The 23,440-nt window shown below is 62.3% G+C and overlaps 1 protein-coding gene across 5 annotated transcripts in view; it reads right to left on the bottom strand.

The window, feature by feature from the left end:
* The window catches only part of PIEZO1 (piezo type mechanosensitive ion channel component 1 (Er blood group)), a 54,196-nt gene extending 38,778 nt beyond the window's left edge, over positions 1-15,418 (bottom strand). For 3 of the 5 annotated variants that reach the window (XM_027118980.1, XM_027118983.1, XM_027118984.1), the window contains exon 1: positions 15,016-15,417. In XM_027118980.1, coding sequence (XP_026974781.1) covers positions 15,016-15,079 — 64 coding nt within the window. In that variant the 5' untranslated portion in view covers positions 15,080-15,417. Of the gene's footprint in view, positions 1-15,015 lie in introns of all 5 variants that reach the window. The other 2 variants (XM_027118978.1, XM_027118982.1) reach the window with 1 other exon arrangement.
* Positions 15,419-23,440: the final 8,022 nt, after the last annotated feature.

The raw sequence follows: 23,440 nt of genomic DNA, 5'->3' as shown, positions 1-23,440 counted from the left end.
TTGCAGATTTCAGACTGGTCTCACAATTGCCCGAGCCAGTTCCTTAAAACGAATCTCCTTGCTTCCTCTGTCTCTCCCGCCCTCCCTCTCGTCTGTGCACAGGCGGCCATGGAAGACACCCCATCCATCTGTCCATCTCTTATTCCATCCACCTGTCCACCTCTTATTGGCTGTTTCTCTGGAGAACCCTGGCTGGTCCACCTGCTTTCAGGCTCCCGCACTGTGAACCGCAGGCTGGCCCACCCGCCTCTGAGGTCTGGGCCCAGGTGGCTGCAGGGCTGGGGCAGAAAGGGTGTCGGGGGCCCCACACGGGCTCTGGAAACTCAGCAAGTGCACGGTGACCTAGGGAAAAATCAACACTGTCTGCTCCTATAACAACCAGCCTGGGCAGGGCGGCTCAGCCTGCCCCCCCTGCCCCCGCCAACAGACACCAGCGCCCCCGGAGCAGGGACGCAGCTCATGCCACTCTGAGCACCCACTCCCAGGGGCAAGACGGCAGGGGGGTGGGGGGGCGGTGGCAGGGTGCACCCCAGGCTTGAACTCCGGCTGCATCAAGCCAGGAGTGGGCCGCCGTTTCCCCTTGGCAGGAAAGGTTGCTGACCCGCTCACAGAACATTCACTTTCCTTTTCAGAACTTTTTAGATGCAGAGAAGCACAGAAATCATTAGCAAGCAGTTCTACTCCTCCTGTTACCGTGGTTCAGCTCTAACACGTTTCTCCTGCCAGTGCACGTCTTACCAGATTTAACTTCACCCACTCAGCTGCACTGTCCTTTGTTCATCATCCCCTCCTGGAGAAAAAACGCTCATGAATTTCAGGATATCCTTCCAGGAAAGAGCCACCTCTGGGCTCTGGAATCCCACCTGGGGCCATTTCCGGGGGGCATCCAGGCCTGCAGCTGTGGTCTGTTGGGCCGCAAAGGTTACAAAAGCAGCCTCGGGCGCCCTGGGCTTCGTCCCACGTCCGCCACAGAGATGCCACCCTCGCCCGGGCTCCCGTGAGCCCGTCTCGGTCCCTCCTGACTCCCGAGAGACCAGAACCCAGAGTCCCCCGGCAGCCCACCTGACAGGACTAAGCAGGTCTGGGGCTCTCTCCCCTCTTAATTCCGCTTTGAAGCTTCCCGAGGCACGGTCCCCAAGCCTGCCGAGAAGGGGCTGGGGCAGGGGGAATCGGCGTTGCCGGCACCCTGCCCGCCTCCGCTCGCCGCTCTCAGATCCCGCCAGTGCAACGCCATCAGCTCTCAGCCAGGGCGCCAGGACAGACACAACCGCCCTGCCCAGGCTGGTCGTTCGGAGCTGTCGGCCCACGGAGCAGGGACTGTGCTGGGGGAGGGAGGTCCCCGCAGGCCACCAGCCAAGGACACTCAGCCAGCGAGAGACGGAGCCGGGCCCTTCACCACGGGGCAGCCTCTCCCCTGCAGCCAGGAAGCAACGGCTTCCTCCAATGGTCCTCTAGGGATGGAGCTCAGCTCTGTCACCCGCGGAACAAACCCACGCTCCCTAACGGGACCCCCGGCCGTGCCCACGGCTCCGGCACCACCGGGCTCTTCCCTAAACTAGCCGCGAGGCTCACACCCCTCCCCGCGCACGCAGGCCTGCCCCTCAGCCCCGGCCTAGCTCTCTACCACCTCCTGCGGGCGATGGACCCTCCAGATGGAGGCTCGAGCCCCTGAGGGTCCGTGCTGCCAGGGGAGGGGCCGAGGCCACGCCATCACCCAGGCTCAGTCCAGCATCGCAGGCCCAGAGTGACCCTCGAGGTATGGCCCCCACCCGTCCGGCTCCCGGACCACGCGGCCGAGCGTCCCCACGGGCCCCTGGTGGTGGGGTCAGCTCCCCAGACGAGAGGAGGGGCAGCCACTTAAGAGCAGAGAGCGCAGGCAGGTGGGGATGGGGCAGGCCATACGTTCAGTTCCTGGAAAAAGAGGGGCGGCAAACACTGCCTCTCGCCCACCACATTCGGCGTTTCTGGAAAACCAATCCGACTCCTGACAGCAAAGCAAGCGGCACACATCGCGGGGGTCCCGAGCAACACGACAAACAGGCCCCCACGAGGCTCGAGGCGGAGCCGGTGCCCTCCCTCCCGGCCGGCTCCCGTCCACCGCCCCCAGCCTCAGTCGGCCCAGCTCCCAGAAGGCCTCGGCCATCAGCACAGGGGCAGCTGTCACCTCGGGGCTGCCGTCCACAATGGGCAGGTCACAAGGTGCCAGGGACACCCCGAACGGAGAGGACGCGTTCCTGGGCCCGGCAGCCTGTGGCCACAGGACTCAGGCTCTGCACGCCCTCCGGGGGCCTCTGCCCCCCACTGCCCCCGCCCCGTGCAGCAGGGACACCAGGCCCATACACTCAGCGGCTGGCTCGAGGGTACTCCACAGCTGAGCGTTCTCCAGCAACAGGGAGAGCCCGTGGCCGCCCACCTGAGGCCACCTGCCCACAGCCCAGGGGCCCTGGGACCAGAAGCAGGCCTCAGCACACCTCCCACCGCTGCTCCCAAGGGTCAGGGCTGAGCCTCTGGGAGCGTGCAGGCTCTGGTCACCTCAGGGGAGGACCCCCAGGCATCCCTGCTACACACGGACAGGCCGCAGGGTTCTCGCGCCTCGTCCAGCTGCCGCAGCCGATGCCGGGAGACCAGTGAGGGTCCCCCTGCGCCCAGCAGGCCCACAGACACCGGCTCCCCGTGCCCCGCCAGTGTCCCTCTACCCGGAGGGGCTCCCGAGGCCAGGGATGCCCCCCTGCAGACACGCCCCCTGGCTGGGGGCCCTCCTGACCGCCACACACACGATTCCACCCTCACAGTGGGAGCCCCAGCAGGAACCTGACGCCCAGAGCATCCCGTCCCTCTGTGCCCTGATGCCAACCACATGCCCACCCTCCCTGGACGGGTCACGGCCCAGCTGGCTCCTGTGCTTTCCAGCGTGGGGCCTGGAACTGGCTCGGCTTCTCTGGGCTGCGATTCTCTGTGCCACCGCCCCAGAGGCCAGGCCGAGTCACATGGGACTCCTCGGGGCGGCACCAGGAAACGGCCAGCGCCCCAGGGCCCCAGGCCGCGCATCTGCCCCACCACTCCCTTCCTACCAACAGCTCAGGGTGGGCCATGCGGTGCTGCTGTCCTGTGGGAGCGCCCGGCCACCATGACTCAGCCAGACCTGGCAGGGTCCATCCACTGTGCTCACCTGAGCAAGGTGTCCTCAGCCTGCCGCGCCCCCCTCAGCTCTCGACGTTACCAAGCCACTGAACATCTCTGCCCCAGATCCCCCCCCCCGGTGAGGCCACCACCGTGTCCCAGGGCTTTAGGGTGCCTCGATTAACGTGCTGGGTGGCAAGGCTTCTCGAGATGCACCCAGGGGTGTGGGAGCAGCAGCACGGCCGCCTCGCACTCAGGGCCACTTTACAAAGTATTTCCACCCATGTCACCTGGAGGGTCACCCCAAGGGCCACGAGGCCAAGCAGGACAGGTGCTAATCTCACAACTAGAGATTAAGACAACTGGGGTGCAGAGAGGCCCCAGGGATGGAAGGGCAGCTGCTGGTGCTGGGCGCCTGGCTGCACCCCCAGCTCTGCTCCGGACGGCCTCCCTGCACAGCGTGTGTCCCCCTTCTAAAGGTGAAGAGTCCAAGGCTGAGAGAGGCTGAGTCACTTTCCCCAGGAGGCCCAGCAGCAGAGCCAGGAGGCCCAGCTCGACGCCGGGAGAGGAAACGTGACAGAGACTTGGCCGAGGAGATTTCCCATCCCGCTGCTCTGCTCCAAGGACACCTGCCGGCCCAGCGTGTGGCCCCAAACCACAGGTCCTGAAGGCTTTCACAGCCCGGCAGGTGCTGGGCACACAGAGGCCATACACCCTGGAGCCTGGATCCCGACACAGCAGCACCTTGGAGCAGCCCAGGGACAGTGCTCAGGACGGGGCAGAAACCACCTGAGGTCCCAGGGAGCCCCAGTGGGCGCCCCCCCCCCCGCCCGTGCACAGAACAGGACCAAGCAGGGCGAGGATGCACGGACGTGACACAGGGGGTGACGATGTCCAAATTCCCATTTATAAACACCCCGAAGCCCCGGAACCATCCTGGCAGGAGGTTGGATTCTGAGCACGGCCACTGGCATGACCGCCCCACTACCTGGGGTCCAGCATCTCGTGTCTCCAGGAGCTGCTGTGCTAGGTCTGTGTTCAGAACAGGGAAGAAGGGACGGGAACCCTGGAGCCCCTGCCCTGTGGCAAGGGAGGAAGCCGTGATGTGCCCTATGGCCCGGAGACTAGGAAAGCCACCTGGGCTCCTGTGGCCCAGTCACTGCGGGAGCCACCAGAGAGGACACAGCGCAGCGAGGAAACCGGCCTCAAGTTACTAATAACCGGCGGAGCCGAGCCCCTGGCAGCCGCACTCACAGCACGAGGCCCCGCCCACCCGCAGACAGGCCGCACTCACAGCACGAGGCCCCGCCCACCCGCAGACAGGCCGAGGAGAGCCGGGAGGAGGGCCTCCAGCTCCTCTCCCCTCCGGGGCCCCAGTGCCCAGCCGCCTCCTCCGGCTCAGCGGGGTGACCCTTGGCAGCTCCCACCCCTGCCCTCGTGGCCCCTTCCTCTCAAAGTCCTCAGCGCCCCCCAGCCCCCTGCAGGCCTCCAATGCCTCCGGAAGACACAAGCGGGCCCCGTCCCGGGATGCCTGGAAGTGTCTCAGGCTCTGGAATGCGATGGAGCCGGTGAGCCCAGAAGCTTCCTGCAGCCTCCTCTGGAGGGTTACCCCTCCATCTGCCTCGTGCCCGCTCTGGCCCTTGAGGGCCAGGGGTCTCCTCCCAGCTGGGCTCAACTCCGCGTGGGCCCTCAGAGGAGAGTGCCCTCCTGCCCACCCCTGCAAGCCACTCTCGGCCTCCAGCCCTTCATCCCTCGCTCTCCCAAGGAGGGGGGCGGACAGGGGCACAGCACAGCCCTCCCAGGGTTTGTGGGGCAAGGGAGGCGACGGGGAGGGGAACGAGGGGCCTCGCTCCAAGAAGAAAGGTGGACAGGTGGACGGGTGGAGGGTGAGGTGGGAGGGGAGCCGCCTGGTGAGCGGAGCACAGGCTCCCTCCCTGCCTGCGTGGCCACAACCCGGGCCCAGATCCTAAGAGGGCTAGAGTCAGATGGGGCAGCGGCGGAAGGCCCAATGGGGCCGCCTCAGGGGAAGAGGAGGTCCTGGCCATCCGGCGCCCAGCGGCCTCGGCTTCCTGAGGGGGACACAGGGACCTAGGACCCAGAGCCCACCACCATCCCCAGCGTCCAGGACCCCGAGGGGAGCTGCTGCCAGGCCAGACAACGTGCCAGCGCTGCTTCAACGCTAATCCCATCCTCCTGGGGTCACAGGGCAAGGCTGCCCTCCCGACGGGCCCCTCGGTGCCATTCCTGGGCCCTCGTGGAGCCTCAGGCCACCGTCCCTGCGTCACCCCGCTCCTGACCTCCAGAGATTAGGGCCCAGCCTGGCCATCGCTCCCCGGCTGGGGCGGTGTGCACCAGCTGATAAGGTGTGGGACGTTCCTGCAGCGGGAACGGGGTGTCACAGGGAGGGCTCAGCACCCGTGGGGCCTTGGGCAGTGCCCGCTTGTCACAGCCTCTGCCTCTGTCCACTTCCCACCCACAGGACCGGGCAGTGGCCAAGCTGCAGTGACAGTGACGAGGAAACGAGGGCCGAGGGACAAAAGAGGCACCACCCCGCCAGCAAGGGTGGCGAGGACCCAGGCGGGTGCCTCCCGCACGGAGCGGAGACACGGGCCAAGCGTGTGTCTGTCGAGCTGAGTGTGTGAGCACGGAGCGTGTGCTAAGCTGAGCCGCCGCAGGAGAGAGGAGGGAGCCGGACTGGACGCGGACAGGCCCCGAGGACCGCAGGCGGCTCATCTGCCGGGGAGACCGCACAGGCCTCCCGGGGGCGTCACACAGGACGCTACACGCCAGGGCCTGGCTGTACCCACTCTGGGGAGGCTGCACTGGCTAAAGCACCAGGTGTGCGTCCGACAGCGAGTCTGTCCTGTCCTGGGACTTGGGGTCTGACTCCGGGGAGCTTATCCTGAGGGGCACAGTCAGAAGGGAAAGCAGGTGAGCACAGAGATGGTCACTGCGTCCCTGGGAACCACAGCAACGGGGGTCTGGAGACTGGGACTGTCTCTGCAGAGACCGAAAGGAACCCGCTTCATTCAACAGGCGGCCCGGGGGGGGCCACGTGGAAGGGCAGAGTGACGGTCCCACCGCAGGAGCGACACCAGGACAAGAGCCTGCAGACAGTGGGACAGAGGCCCCAGAGGAGAGCTGAGAGCGGGCAGAGGGCTGGGCAGGCAGCAGAGGAGGGAAGGGGAGGGCTGGGATGGGACAGGATGGGATGGGACGGGCAGGGCAGGGAGGAAGTGGGAAGGCCCAGCCCAGCGAGCGGAGCGGCCCACCCACCAGGAAACACTCAGAGACCCCATGAGCCAGGCACCTGGTCACAGCCACCAGCTCGGGGGCACGGGAGAGGACGTCCCAGCCAGAAGCATCCGAGCTCACAGGACTTTGAATCAAAAACACCTGCTCGGGCTTCCCTGGTGGCGCAGTGGTTGAGAGTCCACCTGCCGATGCAGGGGACGCGGGTTCGTGCCCCGGTCCGGGAAGATCCCACATGCCGTGGAGCGGCTGGGCCCGTGAGCCATGGCCGCTGGGCCTGCGCGTCCGGAGCCTGTGCTCCGCAACGGGAGAGGCCACAACAGTGAGAGGCCCGCGTACCGCAAAAAACAAACAAACAAAAGAAACACCTGCTCTTAACTGGACACCATAAAGAAGACGATTGGCTCTTAACTGGACACCATAAATTAGACACTTAGGATCGAAGCCGCAGGCAGGGAAAACCACGTGCAGTGCAAACAGGTTTGATAAAGAGCTTACGATCTCTGAGTCCACAACGAACCCCCAGAGGCAGAAATAAAAAGACCAACAGTCCAGTTTTTTTTAATGGGTGAAAGAGTCCTAAAGACGTGTGCCAGAGAAGATGTCCAAGGCGCTTAACATCATTGGCATCAGGGTAACAAAGACTGGGGTCGCGGGAGATGCCACCGCACACCCCGAACCAGCAAAAATCAGAGGCCAACACCACGCGCGGCGAGGGTGGGGCGCCCCGGAGCGTCCCCTAAACGACAACCAGGAGGACAGATCGAAGCTTCCTTGCAGGGAACATGCGATGCCCGTGACCCAGCAACCCCATGGCCAGAAATGAATGAGATTCAAGTGTGTGTCCGCGGAGACGCCACGCGGCTAGCAGCCTCGCGCCTACCTGCCAGGCGCAACAGGTGATCAGATAAGCAAACGTGGCGGTGCATCCAGGGGACCTTAGCACCAGAAAGAAGGAACCACCAGCACACACACAGCGTCACGTCCCAGAGACGGGAAGGCACGGAAGGCAGCAGACACAGAAGTACACACCCTGGTGGTCCCTCGAGCACGGACCCCCCCCAGTGCAGGCAAATCTGACCTGGGGAAGGAAGTCAGGGTCGAGGGGGGTGAGCGGGCGGCAGAAACAGCTCCATCTCGCTTGGGGAGGGGGACAGACGTGCCTGACTGTCAACCCAGCAGACAGAACACGTAAGGTCCAACCCTTTACTCTGAGTGCCTGACGTCTCAGCGGAAAGCTCTACGCGTGGACCGTGCCGTCCTCCCCTGGGGGCTCTGTCGGGACCCCAGAGCCTACAGCAGGGCCTGGCACAGGCAGGTTCTCCAGACACGTCTGCCGGGCGAGTGACGCGTAGAAGGCGGCAGAGCGACCGAGCGTCTGCAAGGGATGAGGGCAGCCACAGGAGGCGGTGGCAGGGGGACAGCCGGCAGGTTCTGGGGCAAGGACAAGCTCGGGGAGCTGGGAGACCAGATGGAAGCGGGAGGCTGGTGGAGGAAGAGGCGCAGCCACAGGAACTGCGGGGGGGTCACCCCAGACACTGACATGAGTGGGGGCGGGGCTCCCGGGAGGCAGCAGTGTCACGGGTGAGAACTCTGCCCCCGGGGTGCTCATCCGTGACATGGAAAAGCCACTAGCGCCCCCCGCTCAGGAGCGAATGTGCTGCTGGCAGCAGGCCGGAAAGTGAGTGGAGGCTCGTCCTGAGGGGGGCCCCGTGGGCACAGTGGGCAGCTCTCGGATGTCCCGGGAGGGCCACCTGGCTGTGGGATGCATCTGGACGCAGAGCCGGAAGCCTGAGGCCCCCGTCTGTGCAGGCCGGGGGTGATGCTTGTGGACATGGGTGGAGGCTGCAGGGGGCTGGGGGACAGGGGGACACTGAGGTAGACGACGCAGCTCTGTGTGCCCACGTGGCGGCCAGGCGGCCAGGACACTCGGCACCGGCCACCCAAACTGGCACACGGGGACTGGCGCCTCGGCGGTGAGGGTGACCTGCCCCTCCGTGAAGCAGCCCAGGGACACCCCCCCCAGCAGGGTATACAGGTACCCGCGGCACAAAGCCCCTCAGAGCTCCTGGGCGTGTCCCGTGGTCACTACGATCCCTGGCCACCCATGGGAGGGGAGGACGAAACGGCTGAGCTGGGGGTAGCGGCATGGACGGTTGAGTTTCCCTTTGAAAAGCTCTTGTTAATGCTGTTACGATGACGTGTTGTTTCTAATGGTGTTTTAACCATAATCAGAGATCAAGTGAATGAGAGAGAGAGAGAGAGAGAGGGAGGGAGAGAGGGGGGGGGGGGGGGGGGGGGGGGGGGGGGGGGACTGGAGGCAGACAGGACCCTGGGGCCCCGAGGGGAGGCTGGGGTGTCACTGGGGGCAGCCACAGGTCACAGGCCCTGGCAGTTCCAGGAGGTGAGAGAGACCAAGGCCCAGGCCTGAGGCCAGTGAGGCCCCTGCCCGGGAGCCAGGCTGTGTCCGCTCCTGCTGTGCCCATCCAGACCCAGCCACCGTCCGGGCCACAATCACGGGCCACTGGCTGCTTCTGCAGGCCCAAGGAACCTGTGCGTATAGCAGTTGCGTTCTCTTGTTTTCCCCAGAGGATCCACGGGAGGCCACTGAAGGGCAGGGCAGGCGAGGAGCGCTGGGGGGACGGGCCTGGGCAGCACACCTGGGCACTGCCGGGGTCGGAGCCGGGCCCGGACGCGGCCTGAGAGGCGCGTCCCTCCCGCCTCAGCTCCCTGCATGGGACACGTCCCACCACGCGGTCAGCGGTTAAGAGCCCAGGACAGAGGCCCCGCCCCCCCCAGCCCCCCACCCGCTCTCGAGGACAGCAGCCCCCAGACCCCTCCCGCTCTGCGGAAGCCGCTGGGCCGGGTTCAGCCGCCCGTTCGCTGGCAAAGGAAACCACAGGAGGCAGCTGAGGTGGCCACGCTCCCTCTTTAGCCTGAGCCCCGGGGAAGGAGAAGAGGCCCGGCTATATATACTCACGGAGAAAAACAGCACGCAGGTCGGAGCCTGGTAAACAGTCGGCCGTTACAGGCAACTAAAAATACTCCCTATAATTATGTTATTAAAACACACCAGAAAAATTGACCCGCCCCACTCGGCAAAGGCCCGAGACGGCGCAGGGAAGCGCGGGCCACGCACGTCGGCCTGAGGGTGCCCTGGCGGCACCGGGCGGCTGGGCCGGGCCGGGCGATGCCCATCGCAGTCGGCGGCTTCTGCAGGGCTGCCCGCGGCACCAGGCCCCAGCCTCGCGGGCTCCTCTCCAGGGCAGAGGCTGCTGACCCCGGGCCACCCCAAGAAACACTCTCACACGTGTTGGGGTGGGCGGGGCGCTGCCGTGGCCCCAAAGACCCGCAGCCACCTAACCCCACAGGTGGGGACACAGCAACCTTGGGCCCCAGCCACTGACCAGGGCCTTCCTTCTCAGGACAGGAAGAAAGGGTTGAAGAAGAAGCTTAATCTCATCTGACCCAAAACGTCACTGTTTTAGGACAAGTATTCACACATTACTTGTGTAACTAACACTGAATTAAAGAATCACAATGGGGACGGGGGAGGGGTGTCAAGCCTCAGGTCCCTCCGGCCCGACTGTCCACTCGGCACTGCCCTGCCCTCTCCAACCCAACCCTCCGACTGGCCACCACTAGGGGATGGGAGCCCCCCAGCTCCAGGCCACCTGTTCGCCTCCTTCCACAGACGGTCCGACCCTGGGGGGCTGCACTGGTCTGGACCCTTCGATCTGCCCCCCTGCCCCCCTCCCCGGCCTGGCTGACAACTTCTCTCCCTCCAGCAGACGAGTCCTGCTGGGTGCCCACCTCTCCCCAGCCCTGCCCAGCCTGGACCCTGTTCTGTATGACGTCACAGGCTGCACTGCGTTTCTTTCCCATCTGGGCTCAGCACAGCGTGAACAGACACGGCAAAGGCACTTACAGAACCAAGGTGCCGGGAGCTGCGGGGGACCCACACCTCGCTATACAGCCACGGAAACCTCGGCCTCCATTAGAGAGGAGAATGGGCCCAGCCCCTCCCACGCCCACCGCCACTGGCCCTGAACCAACACCTAGGCGCCTGCCCGGAGCACCGTCCCACGAGACCTGGGTGAGAGAACGCTTGAATGAACTTGGGGAAACGTCCCACGTGAGCACAGGAATCTGAGCAGGCGGGTGTCACGCACGGTGGCTCTGGACGCCACGCCTCCCCGCCTGGAAACGGCCTGTGGCCGGCGGGCACCTCTGCACATTCAGGACCTGGTGGTGGGCGGCTCTTCCACTCGGCCCCCCAGGACTGTCCCGCCCTGCCCCACCCAGGGACCAAGCGATCAGAAACCTGGGGTCGGCCTTCAAGCTTTTATCGTCTCGTTTACAGGCGAGGAAACTGAGGCCCAGACAGAGGGGTGAGGGCCTGGCAGGTTCAGAGCGGGACAGACGCTGGCACCACCCACAAGCCCCTCCAGCAGGGCCAGCCTCGCCCTCTCCTCCCTAAGACCTCCCACCCCGCCAGCAGGCGTGGGACTCACCTGCCCTGAGAAGGAGAAGATTTCACCCCCAGACTCATCCTTTCTCGCCTGCATTCTAGTCCCCCAAGCCCCAGGTTCCTCATCCAGAAAACAGGCTTAACTCAGAGGGGTTCAAAGGTCAGGAGTGGGGCAGAGCTCACGTGCAGAGCATCGACCCCCCCGAAGACAGCCTCAGGCTCCAGCCGCTGCGCAGCAGACACAGCGGACTTCTGACCCACTTCTGTAACTCCTGGAGTCGGCATCACGGGGGAGAAGGAAATTGCTTTGGTAACCAGAGCAAAGAGTCTACAAACGAAAGAATCTAAAAACAAAACAAGCCTCTCTATTTCAAAAACAAAGAAGACAAGACTTCACTGAATTCTAAGGAAAAGGGGATTCCTGAGGACCAGGGTGGTCAAGAGTGGCTTCCTGGGCTTCCCTGGTGGCACAGTGGTTGAGAGCCCGCCTGCCGATGCAGGGGACACGGTTTCGTGCCCCGGTCCGGGAAGATCCCACATGCCGCGGAGCGGCTGGGCCCGTGAGCCGTGGCCGCTGAGCCTGCGCGTCTGGAGCCTGTGCTCTGCAACGGGAGAGGCCACAGCAGTGAGTACCGCAATTTAAAAAAAAAAAAGTGGCTTCCTGTAGGAGGCAGCTCACACTGGGCCCTAAAGACTGTGCTGGTGGGGCGGAGGGGGGGCAGGGGATACCCTCGAGCCCTGTAGGGGCCCTGCCACAGAAGGCAGTCCCCTGCAGTTGGGCTCAGAGCAGACGGGCCCCTTTCCCTCTCCACCTTTGAGAACCGAAAGTGTTGGAGGGAGAGACACCGCCCAGAAAGCAGTCCCAGGGACAGGATCTGAGATGCTTGTCACCCCCGCCCCCCCAATCAACACTGCCCCGCAGGACCCTTCCCGCTGGCCTGACTGCTGGTGGGATGGCCACCTGCAAGATGACCACAGATGACCCGTCCTCGGCTCCTGGGCCGACCGCAGCCCCTTCCCTGATCACGCACACTGAGCCCTCGGGTCCCGTCAACCAGGCATCTGAGTCCTGCGACTTGTTCAGTCCTCGGAGGGGCTGCAGGAGGCCGAGTCTCCCCTACAAGGTGACAGATGAACGCGAGACCTACCCTCAGCTCTGGGGGCCTCGGAAAGGGACGGCCCCAAGCTCACTGCCAGCCTGAGAGCCTCGCGGGGTGTCACCACCAGGGGGCTGGGAGGGAAGTCTCAGGCCTGGGTTTCTAACAGGGCCCCGCTGTCCCAGGCCTTGTCTTCTCACTGCCTTCCTGCCAGCCTCACCGGGGTGTTAAGACGGTGATGGTGAAAACACGATGAAAAGGAGGAAGTGTCCCATTCTAAACGGTGACACGGCAGTGACAATCAGGCTGGTGCAGGTGACGACGCTGGCGTGCAGTAGGCGTGTCCACGAGGCCGGGAGCCCCGTCCATCCCACAGGCGGAAGCCATGTTGCCGCCCTGCCCGTGTTTCCCTATCAGTGATACAGTTACTGCCTTCCACCCACCTGCCTTTGGGCTACGGTGCTGCTTTTGGGAGGCCCATTAGGTCAAGAGTCGTGGGGCGGGGCCCGTTCCATGGGAATTACAAAGTGTCTGTCTCTCTAGAACCTTCCAGCTCTGGGTCCTGACCCCCAGGGCTGCAGGGACCACAGGTGAGACGTCGAAGGCCGTCACCCTTCCCGGGGAGGCAGGGTGGGGGGCTGGGGAGTCTCTGCTGTGACGAGGTGGAGGTGGGATTTGGGGAGGCAAGGGGCACCCCAGGATGACCCAAACCCTCACTGCGGCCGCTGCCTGAGCCAGCACAGGCACAGGTCTGACCAATCCCCTCCGACGGCCTCGTCCAGCACCGACCACTCACTGGGAAACACCGCAGAACTGACCGACGCTACCAAAGCTCGCCACAGACCGCGGGGCGCTCAGAAGGCGGCAGCACACAGCGAGCTCCCTCAGGGGCCGCCCACGCCCCGACCCGAGAGCCGGCCTCCAGCCTCTCAGGTGTCACTGCGCAGGGCTCCTGGCCGCTCTACATCACCCTCCCACAAAGCTCAAGAAAAAATGTGGAAGGCCGAGCCCCGCACCCAGACACAGGATCCATGCGGGGCATGGCCAGGGTACCAGGGTTTTAATGAACAGACTTCATTTGGGGGACAGTTTTAGATTTACAGGAAAGCCGGCCCACGTGCACAAAGAATTATTCATCAGGATGTGAAAAGCTCTCAGGTGACTCCAATATAGCCCAGGTGGGAACCCTGAGCTAGTGCCACGTCTGCATCCACAGACCGAGAGACCTACCCTCCCCCCGCCCATATCACCCATTTGGGTTACAAGCAACAGCCCGAAGAACACAGATTAATTCTCGGGGTCAACAAACTCTGGCCCTGGGGCTGAGCCTGGCTCCACCACTTGTTCTGCTACAGCTCACAAGCTAGGAGTGGTGTTTACATTTTTTAATGGTTGGAAAAAACACCAGAAGAGCTCATGATGTGAAAATATTTACTATCCAGCCCATCACAGAAAAAGTCTGCTGACCCTGAACGAGGAGACTGCACCACGTGGGGAGGCGCGCCCTTCAGGAGCGAGCGCCCACCGCGCAGGCCTACCCAATTCCCCTCCTGGCTTCACAGCCTAAGGAGGCTGCAGGTGTGCTGCGGGGCCGTCCGAGGCCCACCTGCCCCTCTGAGAAGCTTACGAGCTTCTGAGCCACACGTCCAGCTGGGTCTGTTCTGCTAGCCTGTTAACGTCTACCCTCCAGAGGCACGAGGAGAAAGGCCGACGGGCCCCACACTCCCCCGAGCACATCCCGGGCTGTCCGGTCCGTGCAAGGCTGACTCAGACCCTCCTCCCTGACCTCAATGGTTTTCATTGATTCCTGTCCTGAAAATTTTCCCAAGTCTCACCACCTTCCTCTGCTACAAATCAAAACACAGTCTGTCTGGGAGCCGAGGGCAGGCTGCTCGGGGTCCCACATTCCTAGCCCACTGGAGCCCGCTCCTCCCTATAACAGAAGTTGGCAAATTCCACCTGGAGCGATTTCAGAGGCTCTGGAAAGGCTTTCAGCATAAAAACACCAACAACACCCACCACGGTCGGACAAATTTTCACCCAACAGGCAGACTCACACTGCAAACCGTTCCATGTTTCCGCGAATTAATTTAATCAGACCGCTTTCCAGCTCACACCCAGTAGAGACAGCCCCAGCGGAGGGAGCTGAGGGCCAAGGGCTGGCGTGTGAAGGGTGAAATGAGTCTCGGGCACTCTGCCCCGGGCACAGGGAGGCCAGGAGGGGTGCAGAGGGGGAGGGCCATGGAGCAACGAAAGCCACAACTACGAGCTTCCGGGAAGGGGCGCCGACGACACGGCAAGCAGCAAGGTTGCGGGCCCTCAGCTCTGATACCAAGACCAGAGGCTTCTGCGGGGCATTCCCTCCCCCAGCCCAGGGCACAGCCTGCCCCGCCCCTCTCGCAGCACTAGAGCCCAGCGGAGTTAAGCCAGGACACCAGGGCGGCAGGGAGGAACCCCAACTATGTTTTCCAGAGCATGGGCCTGCCCTAGTCCGGCTGTGGGGTGGGGACGGGAAGGGGAAGAGTGAGGGGGGCCGAGCCCAGGGCACAGGGACGCTAGAGCCTCCGGAGGCTCCAGATGAAACAGCTCCAGGCAGGAAGCCCGCCTTCTCCCAGATTGGTCAGGAAGTCGTGATGCAAATTTGAGCTTTTTTTTTTAAACACGAAAGAGAAAAAGAGATTCGTGCCCCCCTCACCGACGCCCCAGCCCCTCCCATAGGGGCCAACATTCCCCTACCCTCGTGCCCCTTCTCTCAGCGCCCAGGGCGTGGGCACGAGCCGCCCTCTCCGGGGGTCGCTCGTTGCCCGCCCCTGTGGGCGCCCGGGTGCCATCTGCCCGCCACCCCGCCGCCGCCCTCCCAGCCTGGCGCTGGGACGGGGCCCCGGCCCCCCCGGCGCTCTCATGCTTCTGGAATGTGGGCGCCCAGGGCCGCGCGCGTCCCGGGGAATCTCCGCGCCCGCCCGCCCGCGCACGGTCCTCGCCCGGCCAGCCTCGCTGGGCGGCCGGGCCGGAAACCGGGAGCGGGGACGCAGACCCCGTCCCAGACCAGAGCCCGCAGCGCACTCCCCAACTCACCGGCCAGGAGCACGAAGGGCAGCAGCAGCCAGTAGAGGACGGCGCCGAGCACGTGCGGCTCCATGCCCGAGGGGCCCGTGGAGCCGGCCCGGGGTCGCTCGGCCGCCGCGGCACTAAAGGGCGGCGCTGGGGAGCCGCGGCCGGCGCATGGCGCACAGGGCGGGTCGCTGCACGTGCCGCGCGCAGCGGCCAGGACCCCGGCTGGTCTGTGGGGACACGAGCGCCTCCGCGCCCTCCTGGTCCTCCTCCTAGGGCCGGGGCCCACCGCGGCCCGCCGGTGCCGACGGCTGGGGCCCGCGCTCGCTCCGGCGTCAGCCCTGCCCCGCGGCGGAGCGCAGCGCACGGCTCTCGGTAGCTCGCGGAAGCCGAGCACGGCAGGACGCGGCTCGGCAGCTCCCTCCTCCCTCAGCCCGCCCGCGGGCCTTTATAAGCTCGGCCCCCCGCCCTCCCGGCGTGCCCGCCCCCGCGCCTCCCCGACGGCCCGGCACGCCCCGGCAACCCCTCCGCCGCTCCGTGCCGCCCGCGACCCCCACCAGCCCTCCCGGCCGGGGCCGGCCAGCGGGGACCGGAGACCCCCGTGCGGCGTACTCCCCGAGAAGACCTCCACCCTCAACAGCCTTGGCGCTGCCGCTCGGAGTCGCGTGGGGGCGGGCGGGGGCCGCTTCTCCCCCGGCGGTTCCGGTCCGGAGGGCTCAAGAAAGGGTCCCTATCGCCGGGCTTCCGCGGCAGCACGCCACCCGCTTCTGCGCCCCGCACTGCAGGAGCAGCTGGGGCTTTGCTCCCACGGACGCGGACCCGCAGCGCCCCCTGGGGACCGTGGGGTGGCTCGGAGGCCCCGCCCGCAGGGCCAGGGCCGCGGCCGGGCTGGATGTCGGGCGGGAAGCCCTTGAGGTCCGACGGGGGCTGGGGGCCGCTTCCACCCGCGCCTGCCACCACCGCCAGCTCTGCCCTGATCCCTCTGCCATAGCTGAGAAGCGATAACTGCCCTTGGGCGGCCAGGCCAGGGTCTGAGCCCAGGCTGCGCTGGGCACTTCACCCGGCCACCCCAGTTCGGCCTTCTCCACCCTTGAATTGGGCTGGGAAAGGAGAAAAAAAGAGCCGCTCGGTGTGTAAGGCAGAGCCCACCGAGGGTGACGGGACCCAGGACCGGGTGAGGGCCTGAGGAAGCTGATGGGTGCGGTGGGGACCCGGAGCCTGCACGTGGCGCCCGGCTCCGGCTGGCCAACCATCCCAGCTCCAACACAGGCCCAGACCCTCCCACTCTTCAAAAGCCAGAAATGGGGACTTCCATGAAATCTGGTGTTTCAGTGCTGACTGGTTTTCTCTCTGCCTGTCCTTCCTGGAGTCATGGCTCACCCTGGACTTTCTCTAGAGCCCTTGAGACTCGTAGCCTCGGGGTTCCTCCCCAAGGTCAGAGACCAAAGGAGGCTGGGGACAGGGGGTTGAGCTCCTTGAGAGTCCCAGGCCCGAACCTGACCGCCTGAGGCCATCCCTTGGCGGGGATTGTGGCCAGGGTCCCCAAGCAGCAGCAGCGTCCAGAGAGATGACCGAGGGACAGCCCACGGCAGCTCTACTGGCTGCCGGCCTTCTGCCCAACAGGCCAGCCCCCTCTCTGAGCCTTGGGGGGCATCTGTGAGACGGGATGGGGGCCAGCTGCAAAGCTGTGAAGATTTAAGAGACCATGTAAAAGTGGTGTGAAGTAACGCACACCCTCGAGGGGTTACCATCGGTCCCCTCGGTTACCCACCACCCTCGTCATTCTTTACCGGGCTGTGGACTGGAGAGAGGAGGGCAGAGGGAGAGGGAGAGACAACAGGCAGAACAGACACAGCATTGGGCTTAGGACTCCGCCCACCCTGCCCTCTGCCTGGCCTGCCCTCAGGGTGACCAGGGGACAGCAGGGGACCCCTCTCGGGACATTGATGTCCACCTACACCGGGCCTTGTTTGCATAAAGGGTTTAAATGCAAAAACAACAAAAAGCTTAAAAACCACTCCCTTAAGCTAAGTCCTTCTAAGGCCTAGGATACAAGGTTTTAGACTCTATCCCAAGAGCAAAGTCTGAGGGGGAAGCAGGAGGACTCCGAATGAGGATGAGGGGACAAGAGCCCTGGGCAGGCGGCCCTCAGCACCCCCGCAGCTTCGGGGACCTGGCTCGCCGTGCTTCCCACCCTCCTGTCTGGCTCCGGAACAAAGAAAGGACTTTCCCTGCAGAGGAGCAGAATGTATGCTTCCAAGAATTGTGAGCAGCGAAAAGACAGGAAAGAAACCAACTGTTCTGGCAAATTGAGGAGCTGTTAGAAGAAATCATCACGCATCCTGCCGTGGAGCGCTTCAAAGCAGTTAGAGAGTGAAGCAACTCTCTGTGTATCAATATGGAACAATCCCTAAGACACATTATTACAACCGGGAAAAGCAGAGGCGTTGGCCCATGCCTGGCCGTCGTGGACACAGAGTCTCTGGGAGGAACACGCGCCACAGCCAGGCCGGTAGGGGTGGAGCTGCACTGTGGGATGGGAGGGGAACAGTGGTTGCTGAAATGCCTTTTTGTGTTGTGGTTTTTTGCTGTATACACGTATCACCTATTCACAAAATACATTTTACAGGAGCACAGTGGGGACAGATTCTCAGCAGAAGAACTTCCCTACCTGCCGACTTGCCGAGTAGGGGGCAAGTCCTGGCTGTTCAGTAATGCAGGTTCTAATCCTTTGCAGACGAGGACACGGGGGCCCGAGGGGGGGACGTCATTTGCCAAAGGACAAGCCAGGCCTTAAGACCAACTTTCCTGATTCCAAGCCCAAAGCCATTTCTGCCCTACAACCCCATGGCTCAGGGTCCTACCACACTTGTTGATTAAAATAGAAATGTAACTACTCTAAAGAACGGTATGGAGGTTCCTTAAAAAACTAAAAATAGAGCTACCATATGATCCAGCAGTCCCACTCCTGGGCATAAGTCCGGAGAAAACTGTAATTCAAAAAGATACACGCACCCCAATGTCCACTGCAGCGTTATTCACAATAGCCAGGTCATGGAAGCAACCTAAATGTCTATCGACAGATGAATGGAGAAAGAAGATGTGGCACATATATACAATGGAATTCTTTTCATAAAAAGAATGAAATAATGCCATTTGCAGCAACATGGATGGACCTAGAGATGATCATACTAAGTGAAGTAAGTCAGACAGAGAGGGACTTCCCTGCTGGTCCAGTGGTTAAGAATCCGCACTTCCACTGCAGGGGGCACAGGTTCGATCCCTGGCTGGGGAACTAAGATCCCACATGCCACATGCTACGGACCAAAAAAAAAAAAAAAAAAAAAGAGAGAGACAAATATCATATGATATCACTTATATGTGGAATCTAAAAAAAACAAGATACGAGTGAACTTATTTACAAAACAGAAACACACTCACAGACTTTGAAAACAAACTTATGGTTACCAAAGGGGAAATGCGGGGTGCGGGTGGGGATAAATTAGGAGTTTGGTGTTAACGTATACACGCATATATATATAATAGATAGTCAACAAGGACCTGCTGTTATAGCACAGGGAACTCTACTCAATACTCTGTAATAACCTATACGGGAAAAGAATCTGAAAAAGAATGGCTATATGTCCGTATAACTGCATCACTTAGCTGTACACCTGAAACTAACACAACATTGTAAATCAACTATATTCCAATATAAAAGAAATTAAATTAAAAACTAGTAATTTAGTCTTGGAAAAGCAGGCATGGTCAGGTCCCCCATGGAGAGAGGAAGGGCCGAGGGAAGAGTGTCATCAGCGGGCTGTCGTCACTCAGGTTTAACTTTCCCCGAGGATAACACAGTCATCCTTACCTGTCTCTATACTTACAACTTATTTCTGGGAAGAAAGAACCCAAGTGTCCATGAACAGATGAGTGGATAAACCGAATGTGGTCCCTCCACACGATGAAACATTATCTGCCCATGAAAAGGGAAGTACTGACGCTGCTACAACCCGGATGAACCCTGAGAACATTCTGCTCAGCAGAAAGAAGTGAGCCACAAATGGGCGAGTATGGCCCGATCCCGCTTATATAAAACATCTAGAATAGACAGATTAATAAAAGTGGAAGCTAGATTAGAGGTTCCCGGGGCTGAGGGGAGAAGGGAATGGGGAGTTATTACTTAACGGGTATGGACTTTCTTTTTGGGATGATGAGGAAGTTCAGGAAATGGTTACAAATGGTGGTGGTTACACAACAACGTGCATGTACTTAATGCCACTGAATCGCGCACTTAAAATGATTAAAATGATAAATTTTATATTATGGGTTTTTACCACTGTGAATGACTAACTTGAGATTCGCGTGAGGCTAAGCGGATTTCCCTGCAGCCCACACCATGGCTGGTCCTCCTCCGGGGGCCCCCCAAGAGGCACCCACGTTGTCTGTTTTTTGAATATTGTTTTCCTGACACCTGGCCAGAGACTTGATGAGATCGGGGATTACTTTTTAATTTCCCCAAGTACATTCCCACTGAGTCTCCCCAGCCCCACTTTCCCGGAAACAGGACCAGGAATCGATCCAGCGGAGAACACGCCCAAGTCAGGCTCCTGTCAGCGGTTCCCAGGCCTGGTTCCTTCTGAGGGACCCGTCCTACCGGAGGCCCCTCCCAGCCACCTGCCCACCAGGAATGGGCCGAGTGACCCCGCTTCCTCGCTGCCCGAAGGCCCGGCCCTCGGCCCTGTCCCTGCTCGGGACGTGACTGGACCAGAGTCAGCAGTGGCGGCTGCTTCTGCACTTGCAGCTCCCAGTCGGTCCGGAACCTGCCCCCCTCACGGGCTCACGGGCCGGCTGAGTTGGGAGGCTGGAAATCGGCGCCTACAACGCAGACACGTGCCTACAGGGGCCTGAGGCTGCGAGCCCTTCACAGGCCGCCAGGAACGGCACGGGCCCTAAACCCACACTGCGGGGAAAGGTGGCCCGATGAATAACTGGGTTTTCCACGTGAAGCCAACTTCTAGAAGTTTGTCAGTGGTTTCCCTACCCCCATCTTGGCAGCAAAACCGGACTCCAGCTGGACGGCATGATGGAGGGACCAGGTCAAAATGATCGGGTCGGGGCTGATGGCCCGGCCCCGGGTGCAGACACTGCCCAGCTGCAGAGACGAACCAGCCCCACACCCAGCGTCCCCTGTGGCTGACAGGCTAGCGGGGCAAGTAGGGTGAGGGGCGTCACAGAGGTGACATGCCTTGCTGAAACCAACGGCTCTGCCCAGCCCCCCGCCACCTGGCCCACGCCAGCCTCGAGTGCCTCCCTGGCTCTGCCTGGGAGGGCACGGGAGGGGGACTGAGCCGGCAGCAGTGGGGACGGGAGGAGGGGAGGGGGCGGCAGGGGGCAGAGGCGGGGTCGGGGAGTGTCTGGAGCATGGCCCTCCCCGTGAACTGGGATCATTTCCACCGGCAGACAGTGCTTAGGATTATGAGGGGCAGGAAAATGTCCAGCACCAAACTTGCACAAAGAGGTGAGTGAAGGGACAGAGGAGGCAGGTTAACGTGGGGCACGAGTGAGACGGCCCGTCACCCCTTCATGGATTAGGACCTGGGGGCCGGGGGTCAGTAGTGCACCAGTGGTTCTAAAGAAAATCAATAACTCGAAAATGTTTATAACACGTGGAGAAACTGAGCTCGGAGAAGGGGGTGCTGCGCCCAGGGACAGTCCCGGCTGACCTTCCATGCCCTCTACCGGGCCCTGGTTTCGAGAACTCCTGGGCCTCTCCCTGCGAAGGATCCCTTCCCCGCAGGGCTCCACTCAGGCTAAGCTGAGCAAGGCGCTAAGGGGAGAAGACGGCACTTCTCACCATTTCTACATCTTCTTCACCTGGCTGTTGGGAAGGGGCTGTGATTCTGAGATCTCACCGCCCCAGCAACATCCCGAAGGAACCCAGGACAGACAACCCAGGGGTCCTGGGCAGCGGAAGGGGGCTGGCTGGCACAGGGCAGCCTCAGCGACCACGCGTTACGACCCAGGCCTGGGAGGACCAGGAGAGCATCACCAGGTGAGCGGCTCAGCTGGCGGCCCTGACGGGTCACACGCACCCCCTCCTCCCTTCCTACAGCCATCCGATGTCAGCGGCAGGGCTGCCATGGCCTCTTCTGGGCCGCTCGCCCCACGCCATCCTCCGCACAGCAACCGACTGAGGTACTGCTAACACGGATCTACCGCTTCCCTCCCCACCAGTCTCGAAGGAAGTCGAAACTTTTTCGGGGGTATTGAGTCCTCCGTGGGCTGGTGATCACTCCTGCCCTGGCCACACGGTCTGCCCCTCCCTTCAGCTCCCAGAGTCCTGGGCTGGGCCCTCCTCGTCCAGTCCTTGCACGCACCGGCTCTGCCCCATGCCAGTGACCAATCAGTTCCCGCTCCTGAGCTCTGCCCTGAGGCAGCACCCTGCAGGCTGGCCCCGCGGACCTGCACGACACCCTCTTGGGCAGTTCGGTCACCTGCCCACAGCCACACACGCAGCTGCATGCAGGAGTCAGCACCTGCTCTAATCTTGAGTCCACCCACCTCTCTAATCCAAAGCCATGGGCTTCTGCCCAACCAACTGCATCAGCCTCTCCCTGGCTCCAGTCCACCCAGGACAGTCTTCTAAAATACTGCCGGCGTAAGTCTTCCACTGCCCTTAGCAGAGACCAAAATGCCCTCTGAGGCCATGTACGCCCTCTCGTGCCAACACATTGCCCTCACTGCCCGAGCTCCAGGGCCCCCAGCCCCACCCAGACCCCACCGTGGCACCCTCAAGCTGCTCCCTGCCGGCCCATCCGCATGGCCAGCCCCCTAGGGAGCGTCACTCCCACCCAGTCCATCTTGGTTGGGTCAGGCTCTCCCAGGGGCCTATTTATACACTTGTTTAAGGTATGTTTCCCCACTGCCCGCTCCCCACGGTCTCCTGGGCTCCGTGCTTGGTGCCCGGTGCATAGTGGGAGCTCAGTAAATACTGCTGAATGGACGGACGGCCGCCCCACTTCAAGCCCGAGCTCTTAGAACCAACTAACCTTCCACTCTGCCAGGCTTTGAGCTCTCACATGCAGGACTCCCCAGCTCACCCTGGACGGGGTGGCTTGTGGCGGGACCTTCAAGGTGTTAAAGGTGGGACATCATAGCCCCTCGAGTGCAGTCCACGGGCCACGGCAGGAGGGGTGCCCACCTGTGTCAGAAGCTCAGATGCCCATGCTCGCCCTCGGGTGGAGGGAAGGAACGCGCTGGGCGGACGCGGGGGCGTTTTGGCTTCCTCAGGACAAGTCCCTCGGTCTCAGGCACGGCCCCTACGGTCAGGCTGTTCACGCAGGTCTAGGCATTCTCCCTGGGACGACGTCTGACCACGGAGGATGCCTTGCTACGTGGGGCCACCCTAGTGGGCAAACGGTGCGGCGGGAGGGCAGCAGGAGTCAGGACAGGGGGGCGGTCCCTGCAGGCAAGCCGGGACGTGGCAGGACCCCGGGGCTGCAGTGACCAGATGACCCCGGCGGCCGGCGCCGCGGCTGGGCCAGTCTGTCTGCCTGTGAAGTCTGAGCTCGGTAGCGCCTGGAAACTTCCCGCCCTGGCGCGCAGCGAGTCGGCACCCAGCCAGGCCCCTGGAGGCAGCCCCGCCCCCTGCGAGCTCGCCCCGCCCATTACGTAGCCCTCCTCCACCGCCTCGGTCCGCGAAGCCACGTGACGGACAAGGCCCGCCGCTCGCGGACCACGCCCACGTTAGGCTCGCCCCGCCTCCCCACACGTCTCCGCCTCCGTGATTGGCAGCTCCAGGCTGAGCCGCGGACCTGCCCCTGCGGGTGCTCGTCCACTCGAGGGCTGGGCCCGGGGTTGGCCCTCGCCTCCGGCCTCCAGGAGCTTCTAACTGCGCTGCAGGGTCCTCGCACCGTCTCTTCCATGTGCCCGGCCGCCTGGTCGTCCACACTCACCCTGCCTGCTCCGGGCTCCACAAACTGGTGCGCTGAGACGGGCCCTGGCCCTGGGCGATGGGGAGCCGCCGGGGGCTGGGCTGCACTTGCATTCGCCTTTAGTTAATTTTCACACCCTTTGCCGTTACCAGAAAACTTTTAAGTCTACTTAGAACAACTTCGGCACATGAGTCCACCTTTCCAATTTCATGATTTCGAAATAAAGATCGAGTACGCCATGAAAATTTAGCATGCTCCAAACTGAGATGTGCGTCAGTGTAAGATACATGCTACGCTTAGTATGACTGCTATCAGTGATCAGTACTTTGTGATGATTATGATGGTGAGAAAACTGGAAGTATTTCGTTAATAATAAGTTTATATTGACTACTGGTTGAAATAACATCTTGGAAATAACGGGCAAAGTAAAGATATATTTTAAAAATTACTGTCACATGATTCTTTTTACTTTTTTAATGTAGCTACTAGAAAAGTTTAAATTACACTTGTGG

The sequence above is a fragment of the Aethalodelphis obliquidens genome, unplaced genomic scaffold, assembly GCF_003676395.1.
Source record: "Aethalodelphis obliquidens isolate GAN/ISIS:26980383/991018 unplaced genomic scaffold, ASM367639v1 scaffold20, whole genome shotgun sequence".
NCBI lineage: Eukaryota > Metazoa > Chordata > Mammalia > Artiodactyla > Delphinidae > Aethalodelphis > Aethalodelphis obliquidens.
This window is presented reverse-complemented; position numbering and strand designations above follow the sequence as displayed.